The 22603-nt window shown below is 45.8% G+C and overlaps 1 protein-coding gene across 1 annotated transcript in view; it reads right to left on the minus strand.

Annotated features, from left to right (window-relative positions):
- C8B (complement C8 beta chain) overlaps positions 1 to 22603 on the minus strand; it is a 59229-nt gene that overhangs the window by 1458 nt on the left and 35168 nt on the right. The window contains exons 7-10 of the mRNA XM_075539911.1: positions 21308 to 21548; positions 20116 to 20244; positions 14199 to 14366; positions 2772 to 2921 (exon numbers count right to left, since the gene is read on the minus strand). Of these exons, the coding sequence (XP_075396026.1) occupies positions 2772 to 2921; positions 14199 to 14366; positions 20116 to 20244; positions 21308 to 21548 (688 nt within the window). The remainder of the gene's footprint in view (positions 1 to 2771; positions 2922 to 14198; positions 14367 to 20115; positions 20245 to 21307; positions 21549 to 22603) is intronic.

Consider the following 22603-nt stretch of genomic DNA (forward strand, 5'->3'; position numbering starts at 1 on the left):
TACACGCAGTAGTGGAGGAAAACCACTTGTTGGCGGGTGTTGGACCCACGTTCACAAGATTGGAAGCTCCCTAGGTTGGTTCAGAAAGTAAAGAGCACCACCCTTGGGCAATTCCAGTCTTCTTAAAAAAATATTTGAGACCAAAAAGACAAGAGTTACTTTGGTAAAGGAGGCTTTCCCCAAGTGGGTTACCTCACCCTCTGTGGCTGCTGGAACAATCAAGAGGGTGGCAAAAGCAGATACCTATACTTTATCCTGGACGTTGGGGTACAGAAAACAAGGTTTTAGTTGCCAAGGGGTACTGAGTGATGTTTTTATGAATAGGGAGAGGTAGGCAAGAGAGTTTGGGAACTTATGGTCTCAAGCAGAGATCGGGGCAATGCGACTATGTTAATAGGAAGTGACCAACTAGAACAGAAACAGCAAGAACATGGACACAATGTGCAGAACACGACGGCTTTCAGTGAGATGTGAAATGGGAATGGGAGCAAGGTTTGCTGTGTATAGTTGCACCACAAATGCAATAAGATATAGTTTCACAAAAGATTAGATGTTCCATTAGAGATCTCTCTATAATGGTCAATTTCCACATACATACCTGTCTCTTCTGTGCTTTCTTCATGTCATGGGGAAACATATGACCCTTAGCTGTCTCCTCCTGTGTCTGGTGAGTCCTGATACGTTGGCACAGTAGGGCTACTCTTCTCTGTATTCACGCAGACTCTCTTTGCATGAGAGTCTTCATAGGTCAGGCTCTGTGAGTATCCCCGCCCTTGACTCCATATCATCCCTCACCCGAACCCTACAACCTCAAGTGGGTCCTAGTTTCTAGCTTCACATTTTACCCAAAGTAAGGGGTATTGGAAGGTGTTCCAACAACTCAAAGTCAAAACCTTGAGCAGATGAGCCAACTTCACTTCCTGCTGGTCTGACCCTCACTGAGATGGCCTTAGTCTTAGGACTGGACCCCAGGCCGTACAAAGGATCTCACCTATGCCCTCTTTGGGCATATTCATGCTGTCTGAGAAGCCAGAAACAGATTCCTCAATCCCTGCCTGGTGGCTGGAAGCTTTCTCTCTGCAAAACCCTCTTCTCTTATGTACTTTCTGCTGAATTCCACCCATGTGGGTTCTTCCCTTCCTCCACCTGCCTCCCTAGACTAGAACCTGCTGGGGCCAGGTCCAGAGGACAGTAGCTTGACAAGGGCTGGTGTCTCTCAGGGTGTTAGTTGTGGACCTCTGCCCAGACCAGACCATACAGAACCCTCAGTGATATTTCTTATCCATTCCAATCGTAGAACGATGCGTAAAGATAGTTGCACATTGCTCACATGATCTCCTCCTTAGAGTGCACGAGTACCAACAACGAACTTGCTTTGTGAAAGCTGTCTGCATTGAGCTATTGGTTATGTCACGCATAAGATGCCTCCTTCCTTTCCTTTCCTCACTCGGCATTCTCAGAAATGTTCATGATTCAGTCATGCCCATGCTACTTACTGCAATATTGCAGCTGAAGCACCGGAAACTCTGGCCAAAGCAGCGATTGGAACCCCAGTCACCCAAGAAAGCAGCAACAACGCATGCTTGCCTGTGTCCTTGTAGCTAATGCACACGAGACCGCAGGTCTCCAGGGGACCTTGTGATCGACAGCTCTGACCAGAGCACATACCATCGTCATCGGGTCGATGGCAACTCATCGTGACACCATGGGACCCAGGGGAACTGCTTCTCAGGGACTCCCAATCCGCAGTCTTTATGGAATCAGATTGCCACATTTTTCTCCCACAGAAAGGCTGGTAGGTTTGAACCGCTGACCCTTGATTCAAATGCTTAACTACTGTACCCACAGAGCATATCAGAAGGTTCAGAAAATAAATCAGCTTAGGTCATTAGCCACTGTATGTAGGTATGTTGATATATGCCAGTGAGGCTTATGAAAAAAAATGGTTTTGTTGTTATAACTAAGCTACCAAAACATCAAATTCACTGCTTTTGAGTCAAAGCTGACTCCCAGTTACCCCGGTAGGTTTCTGAGACTGTAGCTGCTTATGGGATTAGAAAGTCCAATCTTTCTCCCGGAGCTGCTAGTCGTTTTGAACTGCTGACCATGCAGGTTGCTACCCAACATATTACCACTATACTACCAGGACTCCTCAGGGATTTTAAGAAACGGTCATTAAATCTCAGCTTAAACATCACAAAGAAATTTTACAGATTGCCATTTGGGCGTCATCCCCCGATAGTGTCACCGATGTTGTTTGCACCCCCTTCAGACTGCTAGTGAGGCCCGTACCAGATGCCCTGTGCTGCCCTGTACTTCGCTGGCCCATCAGATGGGAGTGTACAATCCCAAGACCCACCACCTCTCAGTTTATCCTGCCCATTGCAGGCACCACGGACATGATTATTGAAGTTGGTCATCAAGCTCCAGTGGCTACCCTTGTGTCCCACCAAGCATGAGTCTCACCATGTGTTCCTCCCAGCATTCACAAAGGATTCCTCTTGTTTAGCCCCGCCCTTTCTTTGTTTGGGAGAAACCTGGTGGGTCTTTCCCTAATCTTTGTTGTATGCCACACGGGCCTAGTCTACTTGTGTCTTCAGACTGATGGTACCGCCACCCCTCTGTCACTGGGAGTGAGTAGGTGCCCTCACCACCCGAGTCATGTGTCTTGGTACTTTCAGACTCCTTGGGAACTGAAAGCGGCCAGCAGCTGGCCCCTGAGCCGCCTCCTCAAGATGATGGCTTCTGTGAGGGACACTGGGAGATGGTACCTTTCAGGACAGGGACTCCGTTTCCCTGGCAGGGAGCACACTGGCAGGAGCTGACTTCCTTCTGGAACTCTTCCAGGGCCTGCTTCATGTTCCGCTTCACCGTGCTGGAATACGCCACGTCGGCAGCTGTCACCAGTTCATAGAGAGGCTCTGCCTGGGTGGGGAAGAAAGGAGCTTAGTTAGAGAGAAATGCCTTGTTAGCTGATAAAGAAGGCAAGGCTACCCAGCGATCGGTAGAGGTGAGTGCCCAGAGGCCACAGTGGATCACACAGAAGGAGCAGGCTCAATGAATGCTGGAACATGTGAATGAGTGCCGTGTCCACAGCCTGCACATTGCCAGACAGGTACCCCATCCTCCCTGTACCCCCCACACTGTTATAGATTAAGTTGTGTCCCCTCAAAATGTGCCTTGAGCCTCCAGTGACTCCCCTCTCGCCTTGCTGTTATGCAGAGTGCAGGGGAGAGTGGACTGCTGCAGGAGCAGTTAGGCTAACATTTAGCACTTTATCATTGTAGCTCCCTTTTGACCCATTTAAAATTTGTTCTAGTTTTTTAAAAACCGTTTTATTGCCATGTCATTCATATATCTTACAGTCCAACCATTCAATCATATCAGGAAGAGCTATATAATCATTACCATAATCAATCTCAGAACATATTCTTCCTTGTATTCATTGTTTTTCCTATAATTTAAGAAAATTGTGGCAAAAAGTACGCAACAAAATATTCTCTAATCCAACTACTAAATCCACAAATCAGTGCCATTGGTTATATGCTTTTTGCTGTACAACCATTATTGGTAACTATTTCAAATTATTCCACCACCATTAACATCAACTCAGTGTTCCCTAAGCCAAAACGCTTCCTCTTTCATCCTTGGTAACCATTGGCCAAGTTTGATTTCTTCTTTTTTTTTTTTTAGTAGTTTTCTTGATGTAATATTCACATATCATACTCTTGCACAATTAAAAGAGTTGTGTAGACATCATCACACTCAGTTCTCGTGCCCCGCCCAACATTCATCATTTGCTCTCCAGTTCCCTCCCCCTTCCTACTCCCCATCCTTGATGAACCATTGCATGAGTTATTGTTCCTATGAGTTCACTCCTTCTGTGCTACATAAACTGGGAAGCCTAACAGGGAAACAAAAGAAAAAAAAGCAATGTAAAGATAAAAAGAAATAGAAAGAAAGAAACGACCGCCAACACTATTTTAAAAGCTAGAGAAAACTCTTTTGTCGTGGAGCAAACGAGAAATATTTGCGGTTAGAGCAAATGGAGGTTCGGTCAAGCGCGAGGTCAACTGACCAAGTATCAAATTACACCATGGTTCAATTCACCATAATCAAGTTTACAGTGGTCTCTGCCTGATAGTAAAGCTGCTTGAGTCCCTCACCTGTGGCCAGAGGGGATCTGCCAGAGGCTGACTCTGACCAGCTGCTTTACGGATGGGTTTTGGACTCCCTTTGTTCTCCAGAGCCTGCTACAAAGCGTGTTCACAATTTAAGCTCTGATGCTTTCCCCTTCATCGTATTTGGATATCGTCAGTGATCTCTTCATGAAGGCCAGTATCAAGCAGGGCCGTGTGATACGTACTCTTGGATTGGGGCGAGAATTACATGGGAGCCCAGAAGCCATCTACTTATCCACAGGTTTTGAATGACTCTGGTTTAGCTTGGCAGTTGTCTTATGACAAAAACCAAAACCACAAACAACCAATAAAATCCCAAACAAGCCAAGTAAAACAAAACAAAATCATTTGTCAATCATCCCTCTAGGTTACAAGGCAATTGCATTGATAACATCAATAATGTATCCAATGCCATAGAAGTTGAGGTACTGGTGATATGGGGAGTTTATGAAAGTACAGAACACTTGTGAGCTACAATCCACGAGTTGTTGCTTTGTTCTGATTGCTTTCTTACTTTCTTGAACTCTGCTTACATTGAGCATGGGAGCTGGTGTTGGGGAAAAAGTCCCTGTACCATTTCTTACAAGGGCATATCCTTGCCTAGCAGGTTGATGTCTGTCATATGAATGCAAGGGAAGAGCTGAAGTACTAAATATATGGTGGTTCTGGGGCACTCTTCAGTCGACCTCCTCTAAAACAGGGATCCCACCCAAAGTTCAACAACCGCCATTTCCACAGTCTTGGGATGGCCATTCTTTTCCTAGAGCCAGTATCCCGAGTAAGTATCTCTAGCCTGTGAAAGTGTGAGAAAGTGCATGTTTGTCCTTTAAAAACCAACCACAGGGGCTATTTTGTTACAGCCCCAGCAGGAAACCAAGACAGATGTCCTGACACACAGATAAGTTCATTCAGGTTCAACTCAGCAGTCACTTGCTGAACAGATACTTTGAAACACATATTTGGGGAAAAAATAGGACTATTGTAACATTACCTGCCCACTCTAAACCTATCAAACCATTCATGTCATACTGGGTCCTTTGAACGGAAGCATTTCCAGAACTCCCAAGTGCACAGAATGCCAAGTCTACCCTCGTGCTTCTCTTCATGGCCATTATTTATTTATTTATATGTGTAGGTTCCTCTTCTTCCTTATCTAGTTAGATTACAAGTTCCTGAAAGTCAGGGCTATGAACTATCCAGTTCTCTGATTCTAGACTTGGCTGAGAGCTTAGTAGGATAACCCAGAAGGTACCATCAAGTGGATTCTGAATCGTGGTGTCGCCACACTGTCGGAGGAGAACTTTGCTACATAGGGTTTTCTACGGCAGGTTTTATGCAGCCACGGATCACCAGGTCTTTCTTCTGAGGTGCTTCTTGGTGAATTGAATCTTCACCTTTCCGTTAGCAGCTGAGAACATTAGCATTGCATCATCCGGGGACTCCTGGGCCCAGTCCAGCACTTAATAAATATTGCCTAATAAAAATGAATGGATGTGTGAAAGGGGGATAGAAGGCCTGTACTGCAGTGGCGGTAGGTGTGGGGGAAAGAGCGTGCACAGAAGAAAGGATAAGCAGCAAAAGCAGACGCCGTTCACTCGGCAGATACAGCCATAGTTGAGAGGGCGATGGTCTCAATAGGTCAGCGGTTCGCAACCTGGGGGCTACGACCCCGTTAGGGATTGAACGACCTTTTCACAGGTGTCACCCGATTCATAACAGTAGCAAAATGACAGTTATGATGTAGAAACAAAAATAATTTTATGCCTGGGGGGGTGGTCACCAAAACCTGAGGAACTGTATTAAAGGGTCACGGCATTAGGAAGGTTGAGAAGATTCCCCTATGGCATACGTGAATGTGGTGTGGCTTACCGTTTAGGACAACTCTGAAGGCAAAGTTTCAAGAGGTGGTTCTTGACTCTAGTTTCATTCCAGGGCCAGGTTCCTCCCCAGATTTTGTTTGTGATCCTGCCCTAATGCAGCCCTGGAGAGTTTAGGGTCCATCTAAATGCAGGCAATCATGTCTAATAGAAGCCTCCAGTGGGAAGAAAATTGCTTCCATTTCTTAATGCATCTGATGCTGACCTTCACTCTAGTGGGCAAAGCAAGGTCCCTTGGTGGTCCCATTGTCTCACCAGTTTGTGGTCAATGAATTGATCCAGAGCTTGTTTGCCGAACCATCCAATCCTGCTGGCCACACAACTGGGGGTGGGGGGGGGGGGGAAGGCTGGCGATGGGAGGCACGGATGGATGGAGGGTGGATGGAAAGAGGCCTGCTTAACACTAATGAGGAGCTCCTTCAATACTCTGCTTGCTATTCTGAACACCTGGAAAGGCTGTCTTTACCTCCTGAGGCATTTCCCCCTAGCATGGAGATCTGTTCAAGGAGCCGGAAGAAGCCTTCCACACCTACTGCCCCTGTGTGCCTAGGGCAATGCCGGGAGAGTTCAAACATGATCCCACTGCCTCCTCACAGCCCCCTGGGCGGAATAAATGGTTCAATGCTGTTTCTGAAAGTTTGGCAGCTCAAAAGCACCCAGGAATCACTGGCTAGCACATTCTACTGACCACAAGGTTCGGGCTAGGGCTAGGGCTAGATCTACTTAGGAAAACTCACAGCCACGCGATTCCTATGGGGTATCAGAGTACCCTGACACCCATGAGTCCAAAGCGACTCAAAGGCCCAGTGGTGTTTGGTTTGGTTCCTCTTCACAGGGTAACAATGAGGAATTCAATGGAATTCCAGGAGTCTCATTAAAAGCTTCCATGATGCTGCAAGCCATGTCACCGGTATTTCAAACAGTAGCAGGGTCACCCAAAGCGGACAGGTTTCAGCAGAACTTCCAGACTAAGATATCAATTCAAGACAAAGAAGGAACCGGCTATCCACTTCAGAGGAATTGGCCACTGAAAACCTTACGGATGGCATCTGAATTCTGTCAAACACAGAAACCTCATGCATCGCGGCAGCCACAGGGGCTGCTTCACAATGGGCTCACACGTAGGGCACTTGTGCGAATGGTCAAGGCCAAGCCGGGTTTCTCTCTGTTGCAGACGGTCGCTAGGAGCCGGAGCTGACTGGCTGATACCGAACAACAACGATGCAGAGCTGGGGTTTTCCCACTGGATAAAGCTGATGGAGGGAAATGGGTCTATGGTTCTCATGCTCCAAGCTCTTTTTCAGGGTTTCTCAAATGGCCTTTGAATTTAGCAGTAACCCCACAGGACCCCATAGCTCCCAGTGGAACGAACACATAGCTTGTCCCTTCGTTTGTTGTTGTTGCTTCCCCCCCCTTCTTTCTTTTTCTCCCTTTTTCATGCTCTACACACACACACACACACACACACACACACACACACACACACGCTGCTCACATTAATCTTTGGGTCCTTCACACACTTGCCGTTGTAAAAATGTGACTGCTATCTATCCTGTTGCTGCTGAGCCCGTCTGTTCACATTTAAAACTAGCGCGTGGGGATGGTCACTTGTTCTGCTTTTGTTAGTGGCCACCACCCAGTGGGCCCCTGAGTCACATTGTCCCCTAAGCCACAGCAGTCTCTGACGCGCTGCAGCCTCAGTGCAGAATTGGGCTTGCACGGACCGAGTGTCTGAAGGCTCGGCTGCAGTCTGCTGGGCAGTGTGGCCACACCCCCGTGTTGGTTGCACTGAGGTGCACTGGCCAGGAATTGGATCTAACAATCTCTCACGGAAGCCGAGACTTGAGCCATTGCTAGCGCAGTCCTAGAGATAACAAATAATCGTGTCTACATTGGTTGTCTTCAAGTCCACCTTGACTTGCGGCCACCCTTCAGGAGAGAATAGACCTGCTTAGGGGTTGTAAGATGATCAATGTTTACCAAAGCAGACAGCCTCATCTTTCATCCATGAAGTGACTGGTGGGTTTGAACCACCAAATTTGTGATCAGTGGCCCAATGCTTAACCTACTAAACCTACTAACTTACTGCTACACAACTAAAAACCAGACTTGCTGCCATTGAGTCAATTTTGCTGAACTACATGCTACATGCCTTATACAACTCAATTCTCTTGACAACCTTATAAGTTAGTCTTGTGCTAATGAGATAACAGAGGCACAGAAAAGCTCAACATATTGTCAGTAAACAGCAGAAAACAATTTTAGCTGTCCATAGTCTATTTCTTTTCAGCATTTTATTTTTGTTAGGTAGATGAACACACGATTGGGTGGCATGAGATAAATGACAAAATGATTTTTTTGTGGCTTCTTAGTATGCTTGGATGGGCCACAGGACATCCCAGCCTTCCCTGCCATTGACCTTAGGTCGGCTCCTTTTCCCTTGAGCCCTTGCGATGAGAGAAGGAGGCATGTGTTTATACACACCTCTCCAGCAGCGTTTTCTTTGATTTCTTTAGTGGAGTGCTCCATTGGTGGTTACTTGCTCAACAGCTACCAGCCTTCGTTTTTGGATTCAGTGGATTAAGCTCTTTTCCTACCAGGTTGTATTGATGTACACCACGCCCCCTGCCCCTCACCCCCATTCCATTTTTCAGAAGTGCTCATGTCATCACTCTCAATTACCATTGCAAATTCAAGATTGTGATCATTGGCAATATAACAGGTAAAAGGTAATATTTCCTTTTTTATTTGTTCACCTTTAAAAATGTGTTAAGATAGAAATTTGCAAGCTTACATAAAAGTAGTAAGAAGTGGTAATGAACCCCATGTGTCCATCATCTGAATGCAATAAGTATTAATATTTTATCACATTTCTCTTTTCATTTTTTATTCTAGGAGGTTGACAGTTTTGCATATTTATTGGTCATTGTAGCACTTCTTAGGCTTATTTGCTCATTTCCTTTCAGATGGGGCTTTCTTATAAATTGTGTCATTCTTCAGACATTAAGGATTTCATGTGTAGCAGGATTATTTTGGTGGCTTGTTATTTGCCTCTTAATTATATTCATAGTTTCCCTGTAGAAAATCAGGATTCGTTTTTGGGGAGTAGGATCTAACAGCCCATGTCCAATGCTGTGTTTCCAGGCAGTATTTGTATGTTTAAGCCTTCTCCCATTTGGAGTGATTTGTTTGAACTTGGAGGAATTTGCTTCCAGAAAGGTGTGGTGGTCATTATCACTGCCTACCAAACACTTCAGTTTATGTGCCTTTCTGGACAATTCTCGGCTCATCTGAAAGGCTGGAGTGATCTGTGGCTAGTGTTGACCAATGAAAGATGAGAGGTGTCACTTCCAGATGGAAATAACATAAGCAGAGATGATTTGTCCTTCCCCGTAGATGATATTGGAAGTATGGGGCAAGACAAAGCCTCCATCCTCCTGGACCCCTGTGTGATTACACTGAGCAGAGACCCCCTGACAATACACTGCAACCAAATGTGTGATTGAGACATAAGCATCTGTTGTACTAAGCAGGTAAGATATGAGTTTGGTTATACCCAGGCAGTCCTGGTCTCCATGTGTGCATAGTTCACTGCCATCTTCTTGTCTTCTATCTTGGATAATACCGACACTCTGCCTAACAGCTCTACAGCCTGGGTTCCGTGACCGCAATCTGGCTAGACTGGCTGCTAGAGAATTAAATGTGGCTGGCGGTCTCTGGCTGTTGTTAGGTGTTATCAAGTGGGTTCCAACCTAGAGTACTACAGTATGTGCAAAAAACCAAAAACTGCCTAGTCCTGAGCCGACCTCACAATTGTTCCTGCGCCCACTGTTACAGCCACTGTGTCAGTCCCTCTCACTGAGGGCCCCCCCTTCCCAATGCCTCTCTCCTGTACCACGCGCACACGATGTCCTTCTCTGGGAGCTGGTCTCTCTGGACAGTGTGTCCCATACATGTGAGTTTCCGCCCTTTGCCTCTAAGGAGCACTCTGGCCATACTTCTTCCAAGATTTGTTTGTCCTTTGGACAGCTGGTATCTTTAATCTGCTTTTCCAGCACCACGACTCAAATACATCGATTCATCCTCAGACTTCCTTATTCAATATCAAAATTGTACATGCATATGAGGCAATTTGCTAATCAGGAACTCTGGTGGTGTGGTGGGTTACATGTTAGGTTGCTAAGCACAAGGTCAGCAGTTTGAAACCCCAAGCCATGCTACAGAAGAACGCCAAGACTTCTACGCCTGCAAAGCTTTGTGATTTCAGAAGCCCACAGGGACCAATCTACCCAGGCTAGACGGTCACCATGACTGAGCATCGATCTGATGACAGTGAGGCTTGGACTGAATCTTGTTAGTTAAACACAAGGAACACAGAGAGAGTAGAATTTCAGATCAGCAATGACTGCTTTTTTATGTATAACTCTCTTGAAATAGTTTGGAAATTAACCCCAATCCCAGTGGTCAAGTCAATCCCTCCTCATGCCAACCCTCCTCTCCCTGCCATCGAGTCAATTCTGACTCTCGTGGTCCTGTAGGAAAGGGTGGAACTGCCTCTATGGGTTTCTGAGACAGTAGCCCTTGATGGGGGTAAAGAGCCCATGCATGGCAGGTGGTGCTAACCTCTGCCTTTTCAGCTCACAGCTCAGAGTGTCAGCACGGTGCCACCAGGACTCAACCCCAAGAGTGTCGACATACAACTGGTGTTCAATAGGGGTTTCAGTGGCTATGATTAAACTGTGTTTGATAGGGGTTTCAGTGGCTATGATTGTATGTAAATGGATGCACAGGTCTTTCTTCTGAGCCACCTCTGGCACTCTAGTTTTGGTGAGCAGCCAAATGTGTTAGCTGTTTATACTACCCAGACTCCATGTGAGATCCTGAACGCTAAAAGAGATATTCATTGTTCACCGACAATTCAAATGTAACCAGGCATTCCATATTTTTATGTACTGTATGTGGCAACCCTATTTATGATTTCTTTAATATCTCAAAATGTCTTTGGGATTCTTTAGCCTCACGAATGACTGGCAACTGGGTCAGGAGCTTTTTCCTTCAAGACCTTGTGAGGGTAATCGCTCCATCACTGCCAGGCGCTTACTACTGTACAAAGTTCTAAGACCCGTTAGACTCTGCTTTCCAGAGGGGAGGATTTGCTCCTGAAAGTCACCCCTGGCCCCCCAGGCTTGCTCCGTTTTCAGTAATTTTGCCTAGGTGTGCGTAAGCTGTTCATAGTGCATTAGCAGCACAGAGAAGCTTCTCTTATTATGTGCTTGATTAATGCATCTTCACGTTTCATCTTGCCGCTTCCTCAGGAAGAAGACTCTGGGTGTTAGAGTCCCTCTTCTGTACTTTTGTCCATCATATTTCTTCTCTGTCATTGTTTTCATCTCTTTGTCTTTTGCTTCTATATTATAGGAACATTTTTATAGCACCTTCCACATCACTGACTCAATTTTCTGCAGTGTCAATTCTGTTCTTTATAGTTTCCCATGTAGGTTTTAATTTGGCTATGGTGCCTTTGCTTGCCTATATTCCACCACTTTCGCTTTCATCTGACTATTGTCTAAACATCTCAGCTTCAGCTTTCTTTTCTCAACCTCTATGCTTTCTTGAATTATATCGCAATCACAAAGCAAATGCATTTAAAATTCTACTTCTATGTTTCAATATTTTAGATGCATGCTTTTCTTTTGAATTGTGAATGAAATTTCATCTTTTGTGTTTAAAATCTCTTTATGCAAAGGGGCTTGGGAGAGTTTGTGGAAAAATTCCATTATCTTTTAACTCCACGAATCCACAAACTTTCTGAAGGCTGTTTACATGTCTGTTGTTTTCTCATAACTCTTCCTTGAACAGGATCCATTTCTTTATGTCTAAATTTTTCCAATAGACAACCTAAAGGGATTCTCCTCCACACCCCCAACCTGACTTCCACAGAAATCTTGTTTCAGATTTCAATCTCGAAGACCAGTTTATGCAGACAAGCCTTGGCCAACTTTCTTGTGTCTATAGATTTTGTATCCAGTAGAAAATGGTTTATCTGTCTGTTCTGAAAAGTAATAGCCACGCCAAGTCTGCAGAGAATGATTCTGAGAGCCCGTGAAGCCAGGGGTGGTTGTCCCTTGCCGGGAAGGCATTGTCTAACACTAGAATGCCCAGAATGTAGGTTTCCAGCTAAAGTATGCCAAGGAGGTGCATACAAACCTTGTCTGTCCCTGTTTCTCCCACTCCTGCAACATTCTTGGAAGACCCCTGATCCTCCAGACTCTTTCCTGGTGCGACCCTTTCATGGTTTCCCACGGATTGCTTCTGCTATGCTTCTTCCAGTGTGATAGTTTCCAATGGAGCATGCTGGGAAGCCCTCTGGGCCTTCAGCAAAGTACTGTACCTACAACATTGTTGGTAAGAACTGTTTGATATGCTTCATGTGATAACTCCCAACCACCACCACCACTACCCCCCCACACACACACATGCTCTCTCCTCTTTCTTACATGTATACACTTCTGTCTCCATTTCTTAGCTCTCTGAAGTCTCTCTCATTCTCTGTAACACACTGTATCTTCACGTGCACATATACACCACATTCTACAGACCACGTGCCTGTCACCTGCCATTCTCAATGCCCAGCCTGGCACAACCACCTGTCCAAGTAACCAAGGCAATCCTTTCATCCTCCGCTTTGTTTATTGTCCCCCACCCCCTGCACCCAATCTGGTAAAGCTGTCTCTGTAAAAAAATAATAATAATAAAGAGCAGGGATCTCTTTCCCCCCAAACTCTCTTCTCTCCCATGTTCATCTGAGATGCCATCCAATGTCACCATGGCGTCAGTCAATTCCAGAAGTTACTGGAGCCGCCTGCAACCTGGGGCTGACTTTATTCCGTTCTATGCTTGCCAGCAACTGTATCCCACGTGTCGCTACTGAACAGGTGGGGGTGGAGAAGATTTGAGTGGCAGTCTTGTTCTGCAGAAACTCTGACTCTGACGCGCAAAACAAAGACCCTGGGTTTGGTAGCTGCAGAGTCTCCCATCAGAGCTGCAGCCCCTCAATTCCTCTCCTTGGTTTCAAGGGGAACTCTCTAGGGGCAAACCCTGGACCATCAAGGACTGTACAGGAAATGGCAAGAAGAGGGTGATGTAACATGTGATATGGACACTGTGCAGAAGTCCCCACAGGCAAGGGCCAACCACTGATGATATGTATGACAGCCCTGTTCTAACATACGTCTTTTTAGTTTAAGGTTGCAGACTTCCTCGTGTGTGGGTGACAGGTGGTTGAGATCATTATTTTTTATTCTCCAAACCCACAGGAACGTCTGGAGGGGAGGAACGAGGTCAAGTTCTCTAGTCCAGACAGTCAGAGACTCTTGAACACTCACAGGTGGCAAGTCTCACTCTCTGACCCCTGGTTCCCATCCATCACACAGTGCAGAGAAGAATACTTAATTTGTAGACCTGTTGTGCAGGTGAGATCACAGTCCTAAAGGCTTTGGCAGAGTGCCATAAATATCGTCAGTGCTGAAAGCATGTTGTCTGTTACCATGGCATATTCTCCTGTCCTGTAAAACCGCTGTGCATACATGGATCCTACGTTTCAACAGGCACTCTGTTTTCTTTCCTTGTGCCTCGCCTGTTCCCCACCCTCCCACCCCGTTTTCCTTCAATAGCTTACTTTCTATACTACCACGGGGACCTTGCAATTACTTGTTGGTTGAATAAACAAATAAGTGCATGTCTGATGAAACAGAAGGGACAAAACCAAGCTAAATCTATCGCCATAAAGTCAATTCTAACTCATAGCAATGCTACAGGACAGACTAGCACTGCTCCCACGGCTTCTGAGGCTCAGTTATGATGGGCGCCGACTGTCTTATTCTTTCCTTTGGAGCAGCTAATGGGTTTGAAGTGGCTGGTGCACTTCTTTTAGCAGCTTGGGGGCCAAGCAAGTGGAGGCTGAGGCTTTCTAGGTGGTGCGGAGTGATGGGCTGTCATCTGTTCATTACAGATGTATTTTCTGCTCTAAGTAACTAAAGATTCAGTCCTAAGTCTTATTGGTCTCTGTATGCTGTCCCCTGGCTAGTAGTAGGAGGCACTCAGGAACCAGTAGAGGAGCAGATGCGTAACATAGCTGCACGTACCTTGACTTTGATGGTGCTCGGGTTGTACTGCACCGCATCACCCCACTCCTGCATCAGTTCTGCTGTCGGCAGCTCCTTGTATGCCAAGGTGGTGATGTGTTCACTTGCCCCTCCTCGCACACGGACCACCAAATCATCCACCACAGTCTTTCTCTTGTTTCGATCTGAAATGGATGCAGAGAGCTGGTATCCCTTGAGAGATCTACTGTAGGACCTTGCAATTCATTACAGCCCAGCCAGCAATACTAGCGCGGCTGACCTCAATCCTGAGGATGGGGCTGGACTAGAAGCATCCCTATCTCGAGGGGACACATGGTCCTTGGATCAAAATGTAAGCTCATCCAATCAGACATAACACAAGTTAGAGATGGGAAAAGGAGTGTTTGTTGTGAGCACTGATAAGCTGTATTCACTGAATGAGTCTGTGGAAGAGTAATAGATTGATTAAACAATCAACTGGAAAATAAAGGTAGACAATAGAAGACAGATTATAGATAATAGAGAGGTGGGTAGAGATAGATGACAGATAGATAAATAAATAATAGAAATAGATATTTGTAATACTTTTATTTTATCCTTACAACAATTTCTCTGTGCTAGGAATCACTAGATCTTCTTCATATGTGATGAAACTCATGACTGGAGTTGTAAGTCATTTACCCAGGCCCACAAAGACTCATAGGTCATAGAGTCAAATTTTAAAAAACACCTGCCTATTTCAAAGCCAACATTCTATTATCAAATGACTCACACCTCATATCCACCCTGGGAGTTGAGTAGGGCAGAGCCCATCTGACTGAAAACTCAGTTCATGCCCAGCCCGACCCTACTCACACTGCACACCGCTGCTGGACCTGATTTTCAATTCTTTTTTCTAGCCTGATAACCTTGGGAAATCATTTATTCCATTTGAGACTTCTTTTTCCTGGCATACAAAGTGAATCCTCTGAATCTATGTCATGAATAAATGAATCAATAATAATAATGATTGATCTTCTATTGTCTATGTAAGTGTTATACATGCATTCATTTATTTAACCTTCATGGTGAAATAGGCACTAATTTAATACCCAGTGGGCAGGCAGGGAATCTGAGGCACAAGGCATGAACGAGCTTACCCATCAGTCTGCACAAGCTTTAAGCTCTATACTTCTTTGTGTGTGACGACATAGGTATAGAAATTCATAATGACTAGACCTGGATGGAGTAGATCCTCAGTCACCGTACAACAACTGATAGGATCAGGGGACCCTATGCAACAATGAGCAGCTTTAGTTTCTGATGGGGTGGCCTGGTAAGGCCTCAGTCCTCTAAGTAAGTGACTTTTTTTTTTTTTTTGGTCTTTCTAGAGTGTTCTAGATAAAACAACTTGCTTAATCACTTTTTAAAATCATTTTATTGGAGGCTCTTATATCTCTTATAATAATCCACAAATTCATTGTGTCAAGCATATTTGTACATATGTTGCCATCATCCTTTGCAAAACATTTTCTTTCTACTTCAGACCTTGGCATCAGCTCATTTTTTCACTCCCACCCTCATGAACACTTGATGAATTATTATTATTATTACTTTCATATCTTACACCATCTGCTGTCTCCTTTCACCCATGCTTCTGTTGTCCATCACCCTGGGTGGTATTGGTATTGGTTATACATCGATCATTGCAATCAGGCTCCCCTTTCTCCCCCCACTTTCCCCGTACCCTCATGGTATCATTACTCTCATTATTGATACTGATGGGTTTATCTGTCCTGGATTCCCTGTGTTGCAAGCTCTTATCTGTACCAGTGTACATGCTCTGGCCTAGTTGGATTTGTAATGTAGAACTGGGGTCATGATAGTGGGGAGTGCGGGTAGGAAGCAGAGAATGTTGTATGTTTCATTTGTGCACCTAGGCTGGCTCATTCCTTTCTTGTGACCCTTCTGTGAGGGGATGTCCAATTGTCTATAGACGGTCTTTGGGTCTCCACTCCATCCTCCCCCTCATTTGCATCAGTAATTGTTTGTTTTGGGTCACCTGATGCCTGATCCTGTTGACGGCTCATCATCACTCAGGCTGGTGTGCTTCTTCCATGTGGACTTTGTTGCTTCTCAGCTAGATGGTCATTTGTTTATCTTCAAGCCTTTAAGACCCCAGATGCTATATCTTTTGATAACTGGGCACCACCAGCTTTCTTTATCACATTTGTTTATGCACCCATTTTGTCTTCAGTGATCATGTTGGGAAGGTGAGCATCACAGAATGTCAGATTATTAGAACAAAGTGTTCTTGTGTTGAGGGAGTACTTGAATAGAGGACCAATGTCCATCTGCTACCTTAATACTTAACATATAAATATATGTACATAGACCTATATCCCTATCCTTATATATAAATATATTTACATATGTACATGCCTATATTTATACCTCTATAAATGTCCTTTGCCTCCTAGCTCTTTCCTCTATTTACTTTTACTTTCCTCTTGTTCCACTATCATGTTTGACCTTCATTCATCTTTCAGTGAATCCTCTTGGCTACATTGTATTTGATCAAACCTCACCAGGCATTCTACACCCTTCTTGCCATCAATTCTAGATCACTTGTTGCTCCCATGGCCCTAGATTTGTTGGCTCTCCCTTCCTTTTCCCCTCTCCCCTGTCCCCCCAAGAACCATCCATCCCATTGTTTTCTCCTCTTCAGGGGATTGTTTATCCTGCCTATCTTATATAGATAGACATGAAAAGGAGGGGTGGGGGGGAAAGAAGCCTATAAATAGCTCCAGGTCTGTCTATTGATCTTTAGGAATGTTTTTCAATTGAGTCTGATGATGTGCCACACCCTTCCCTCAAAGTCTATTTTTGGGATTCCTCAGGGACTTCATTCCTTTGCTCCCCTGGCTGCTCTGTTGTACTCCTTTCGTGTTTGGCCCCAGTGTAGGGCAGTCAGACTGGGCACAATTCCTACACTGTGTCTCCAGTGTTGCCCCCCGTAGCGCTATGGGTCAGTGTGGGGACACTATGAAGTGCCATCCATTCTAATCTTCGTGTCCTATGTCAATAGAGTTGGTGTATAATGGTGGTTCGGTTCTGAGTCTGAAACGCCTGAGCATCATTAAAGACGTGGATATTGGGCACAGTGCACTGCTGGTTGACTGGGACAATTATCTTAGAAAACAGTTTAGAATTATCCAGTCAAGTAGAAAAAGTACATACTCTTACATGACAACAATTCTATTTCTAGGTATAGCCCTGAAATAAAAATGACTTGCACATACGTGCCTGATGAGTGTAAAAATATCCATATGTGCTTACCTTCATGGTTACCACAGGAAGCAAAATTGTGAGAACTGCTTAGACATAGCAGACCCCTTGAGAGAATGAGTCTCTGGGATTGAAAGCTCAAGATGATGGTTTCTGAGGGCACTGGACTCGATTGGCCTAACCTTGTCCACAAAGACAATGTTCCACATGCTACACCCGTGGGTAGCACTGGGGTCTTACACGCTCAGGAGTGGCCATCTAAGGGAGAGCTATTGGCCTCTTTCCAGCCAGACGAAAGAAGAGTGCAGGAAATCAAAGCTGCAGGGAGATAATTAGTCCAACGGACTTTGGGCTACAGGAACACCAGTTTCTAGGGCCCCGAGGCTATAAAAACTAGATGGTGCCTGGCCACCACTATCAACTGCGCTGAAAGTTCGAATTACAAGGATCTGAAGTGAGTTGGAGAGAAAAATATGGAACTCAAAATCACAAAAGAACAGCAGGCATCCTGGCGAGATAGAGACTGGCAGAACCCACAAGACTTTGGCTCTTAGTCCCCCTTCATATCTGGACCCAAACTCCACCCCATGGCTCAAGTTTCAGGCAAGCTTCAGGCAAACAATAGACAGGCCTGTGAGAGGAACAATAAAGCTAGTGAGGTACACTCTTAGAACAATGAGCCAGTCAAAATCAAAAGGGTAACACAATTCAGGAGGGTTGGGAAAGAAAGTGGAATGCAAACAGAAAACCCGAGGAAGAAGTAAGAGAGGGGATGTTACATTGTGAGTGAGGCCTGCAATCAACAGCATGAAACAAAATGTGTATGAATTGCTTAATGGAAAACTAATCTTCTCTCTACATAGTCACCCAAATCGCACTAAAAAGTAAAAAAAGGAAAAGAAAAACGGTTCATAGTAGCATTCATTGTAATTACTTGGATCAGAAGATAACCCAAATGCCCGCCATTAGTAGAATGAACGATTGAGGTATGTCCATATAATAAAATATGGAACTGAGCCATGTTACTGCTGTGTGCCACTGGGTAGATTCTGACTCCCAGCGATCTGTGTGGCAGACAGTAGGACTGCTCCACAGGCCTGCCAAGGTCATCATCTTTATGGGAACAGATTGTCTGTTCTTTTCTCCCGTGGAGCTGCTGGAGGATTTGAACTACTGACCTTGTGGCTAGCAGTTGAGCACTTAAACATGTCACCAGCAGGATGACTCTTTGAACTAGCTACACTTATACACAAAATGTGCATGAGATGTCCAAACATGATGGTGAATGAAATAAACCACATTGAAACAAGTTGATCCTATTGACATAAAATTTAAAATCAAGCAATAGTAAACCAGAGCGGTTAGTGACATACACAGGCAGAAAAACTAGGAAGGAAGGAAGGAAAGAAGGGAGGGAGGGAGGGAGGGAGGGAGGAAGGAAGGAAGGAAGGAAGGAAGGAAGGAAGGAAGGGGAGACAAAATAAAGAAAAAGAGAAATCAAGAGGGAACATATTAAACACAAAAGTAAGGACAGTAGCTAGCTCACAAAGGGAGGGTGCAAATTTGATTGGCAAGGATTTCTGGGCTGCTGGGTGTTCTATTAGTGACCTGTTGGGGGTGACTTTGCAAGTGTCCTTTAAACAATTGCTAGGTTTACTGCGATCTCTTCTATGCATGACACATTTTGCAACCCAAGCCCACCAAAATGAACAAACCATACTCTCAAAACTAGGACAGTTACAAGGCACGATATTGTGCTAGCGCACTAGTTAAATTTTGCTGGTCTGCTTTGATGTCGTTCTGTCTTGGCGGTGGAGCTCTTCTTCCAAACGTGCTCAGAGGCACAGGCCGAATATGGAGAGTCCAGCGATGTAGAACACCTGCTGCTCCAGGGATGGGGGAACTGGAGCCAGACTGCTCGCCTCTGTTTCCACTTCCTGTGCTGTTTCTCAAATTGTTGGTTCTGATTCCAAGTTCCTACTTCCAGATCCCTGGCTCCATAGCCGACCTTCAAGTCCCACCTCAGATCTTTTCTCTTTGCCCTTTGGGCGTTGCTGCAAGATTTGTGACTCTGTCTGTTCTAATCTGTATAGCACACCTCCTCCAGGAAGTCTCCTCACCTAGCTTCTCACCTACCTGCCCCCTCGCTTCTGCATCTCCACCCTCATCCCAGAATCCTACCTTTAGCCAGGCCAACTCCTAGACCTCACAGTAGATTTCTGTTGTTGGATTCCCCCCAGTCCCACCTACAAAACTGAACTTGGTACATTAACACTCCCTCCCTTACTGAAGTGGATTTGATGCTCCAGGCTAGAATTGGTGCTTATTGCTATCTCCTCATTGCTTCTTGAAGTGTATGTTTACCTAATGTAGCTGGTGGAGTCATTGTGTGTTCTGCTGCTAACCGCATGGTCAGCAGTTTGACTACACTTGCTTTCTGCTCCTGGAACGAATAACAGCCTCAGAAACGCACAGGAGCAGTTCTACCCTGTCCTACAGGCTCCTTTTGAGTTGAAATCGACTCGGAGACCGTGAGAGCAGCAGTTTAGGACTCCTGTAAGGAGTGGCTTCTTTATAGTATCGTCGCAATGCCTCAGCGTGCTACATTTTCGGGGTAAGGGCGAGGGAGAGGTTGGAGGCAGAGGGGTCCGCTCCCCAGCCACTCACCTTCGATTTCCTTCAGAATGGCATCGCACCGGCCCACGGACACGCCCACCTTGATGGACACCACCTTGATGGGGACTTGAAGTTTGAAACCGTGCTTGGCACACTCCTGGACGTCATCGAGAGAGAAATCTGCGGGAAGGAAGAAAAGAGCTGCTTTCATGACGATGACAGACAAGTGGAGCCCGTGACGAAGGCCCCACCAGGAAAGGCTGGTGTCTCTTTAGGGCAGGGTGAGCCCGTGCGGGGGTTAGACATTCAGCGTACTGCCAGAAACGCTTGAGCGCAGGAAAGAGACCCAAGTCCCCCCAAAACGCGAACTTGTCGATCTTAACCCCTATACTGCGGGGACAACTCCACTGGGGATTAGCGGTTTTCTATGTGGTGTCACGGAGGCCCCTATAAAATACCCCAAACAAAGCAAAACGAAACAAAACCTCACTGCTGCCCAGTTAATTCCAACTCACAGTGACTCCGCAGGACGAGATTGAACTGCCCCTGGGGATGTCTCAGGCTGTCATACTTGCCTGGAGTGGCAAGACTTGTCTTTCTCCCATGGAGCAGCTGATGGGTTTGAACTGCTGACGTTGGGGTTAGCCGGCCAACGCATAATCACGACCCCACACCAACTACTTTTGAGATGCGAAAAGAGCAGATAGGGTGCAGAAGCAAGTGAGCACAAGAGAGGGAAGGTAGAAAGCACACGGAGAGCATCGCAAGGAAGGAGAACTGAGGAACAAGGAGAGTGGGGGGCTGTGACAAGAATTTCCCCCCACATGGACAGGGAGAGGGCCTTCCTCCAGAGCCAGTGCCCTGAGTTAGCACCTCGGGCCTCGAGACTGTGAGAATACAGAGTTCTGTGCATTCAAGTCGCACACTCGTGGTATTTCTCTTAGAGAAGCACTACACCATGAAGACAAGGACGGGTAGATTGGGAGCTAGCTACACGCGGAAGGTATTTAAAGTCATGACGCTGGAGGAGACAGAGGGGGTAGTTGTAGGAAAGAGGGCATGACCCAGATGGAAGGTCATGTCAAGAAGAGCATGAGTCATCTGAAAATGAGACTATGACGGTGTCGCATGGAAAATTAGGACAACCTAGGACTCTGACCCTCCACCCGATGGCAAACTCTCCCATCAACTCATAGCTTGCACGTGGCCTGCCAGGAGAGCCAGGGTCCCCTGGACAGTGTACCTGCTCTCTCCAGGGCCTCCTGGTTCATGACGAGTGTGTATTCGTACGTGCCCCCAAGCACAGCCTCTGTGACATAATGGGTCCCGAAATCGCGCAGGAGATCTCGGTACTCCCCGTAGCTGTATTCCAAGGGCAGCTGCTGGACTCGCTGCAGGAATTCGTAATGGAGCATGAGGCTTCTGGGCTTCAGCTTGTAATGTGCCACTTCAAGGTCAGCGCGTGCATGCAGAAATGTGCTTTTCTAAATGAAACACCAACATGGGAGAAGCAGACCTTTACAGTTAGGAATCTGGGATGAGAAGCTGCACTTCACAAATGCCATGGCCTGCTCTTGCCTGGGGTCATCACTCTTACGGCTCCTTGAGGAGGCATTGGGAAGAGGGGCTCCTTGGCACGCTTTCGCGTCTCAGAAATATCCCCATGTCCTTCTCAGCTGGGAAGGGTTGGCTCTTCACTCACCCCACACCGCAGTGAATAAGGCACGGGAAGGGTGACTGGACACAGACGTGGCAGCCGGGAGCCCTAATGTGATGGCGCCACGGAGCCATTTGTTCTAGGGTTTGCTAATCCACAACGTGAACTTCTGCTTATGCCCATTAAGCACCATGAAGAAAAGCCACACAAGAAAGGTGAAGACACGGCTTGAGGAAGGCTAACTGCTCCGTGTAGGGCAGTCAGCAAGCTACAGTTCACAGACTAGATACAAAAATGATCATCATCCTCCAAAGCGATTGAAACACAGCCATATGTGAAGGGAGACATCGGACAGTGTGAGATATGACAAAATCATATTTTATAAATTATCAAGGGTTCATGAGGGAGGGGGAGAGGGAGGGACGGGGGAAATGAGGAGCTGATGCCAGGGGCTTAAGTGGAGAGAACATGTTTTGAGAATGATGAGGGTAACAAATGTGCCAATGTGCTTTACATAATTGATGTATGTATGGATTGTGATAAGAGTTGTATGAGTCCCCAATAAAATGATTTTAAAAAGAAACACAGCCATATCTACTCATTTACATGTTGTCCATAGCTGCTGACATGTGAAAATGACAGTTAAGTAGTTATGAGCGAGAGACGCCAACGTCCCGAAGAGCTTAAACTCCTTACTATCGACACTATTACAGAAAATGTTTGGTAACTCTGGGTATGGCGTAGAACCAGGGGCGATTACCCAATAAACATGGGAAGCATGGACTTAATTATGCTTACTTACTAATCTGTAGTGAAATTTTTCACATCTTTAATGTGGTAGAAACATGTGAAATTGTTCACTACAGAATAGTGAACTGCCAT

The sequence above is a fragment of the Tenrec ecaudatus genome, chromosome 1, assembly GCF_050624435.1.
Source record: "Tenrec ecaudatus isolate mTenEca1 chromosome 1, mTenEca1.hap1, whole genome shotgun sequence".
NCBI lineage: Eukaryota > Metazoa > Chordata > Mammalia > Afrosoricida > Tenrecidae > Tenrec > Tenrec ecaudatus.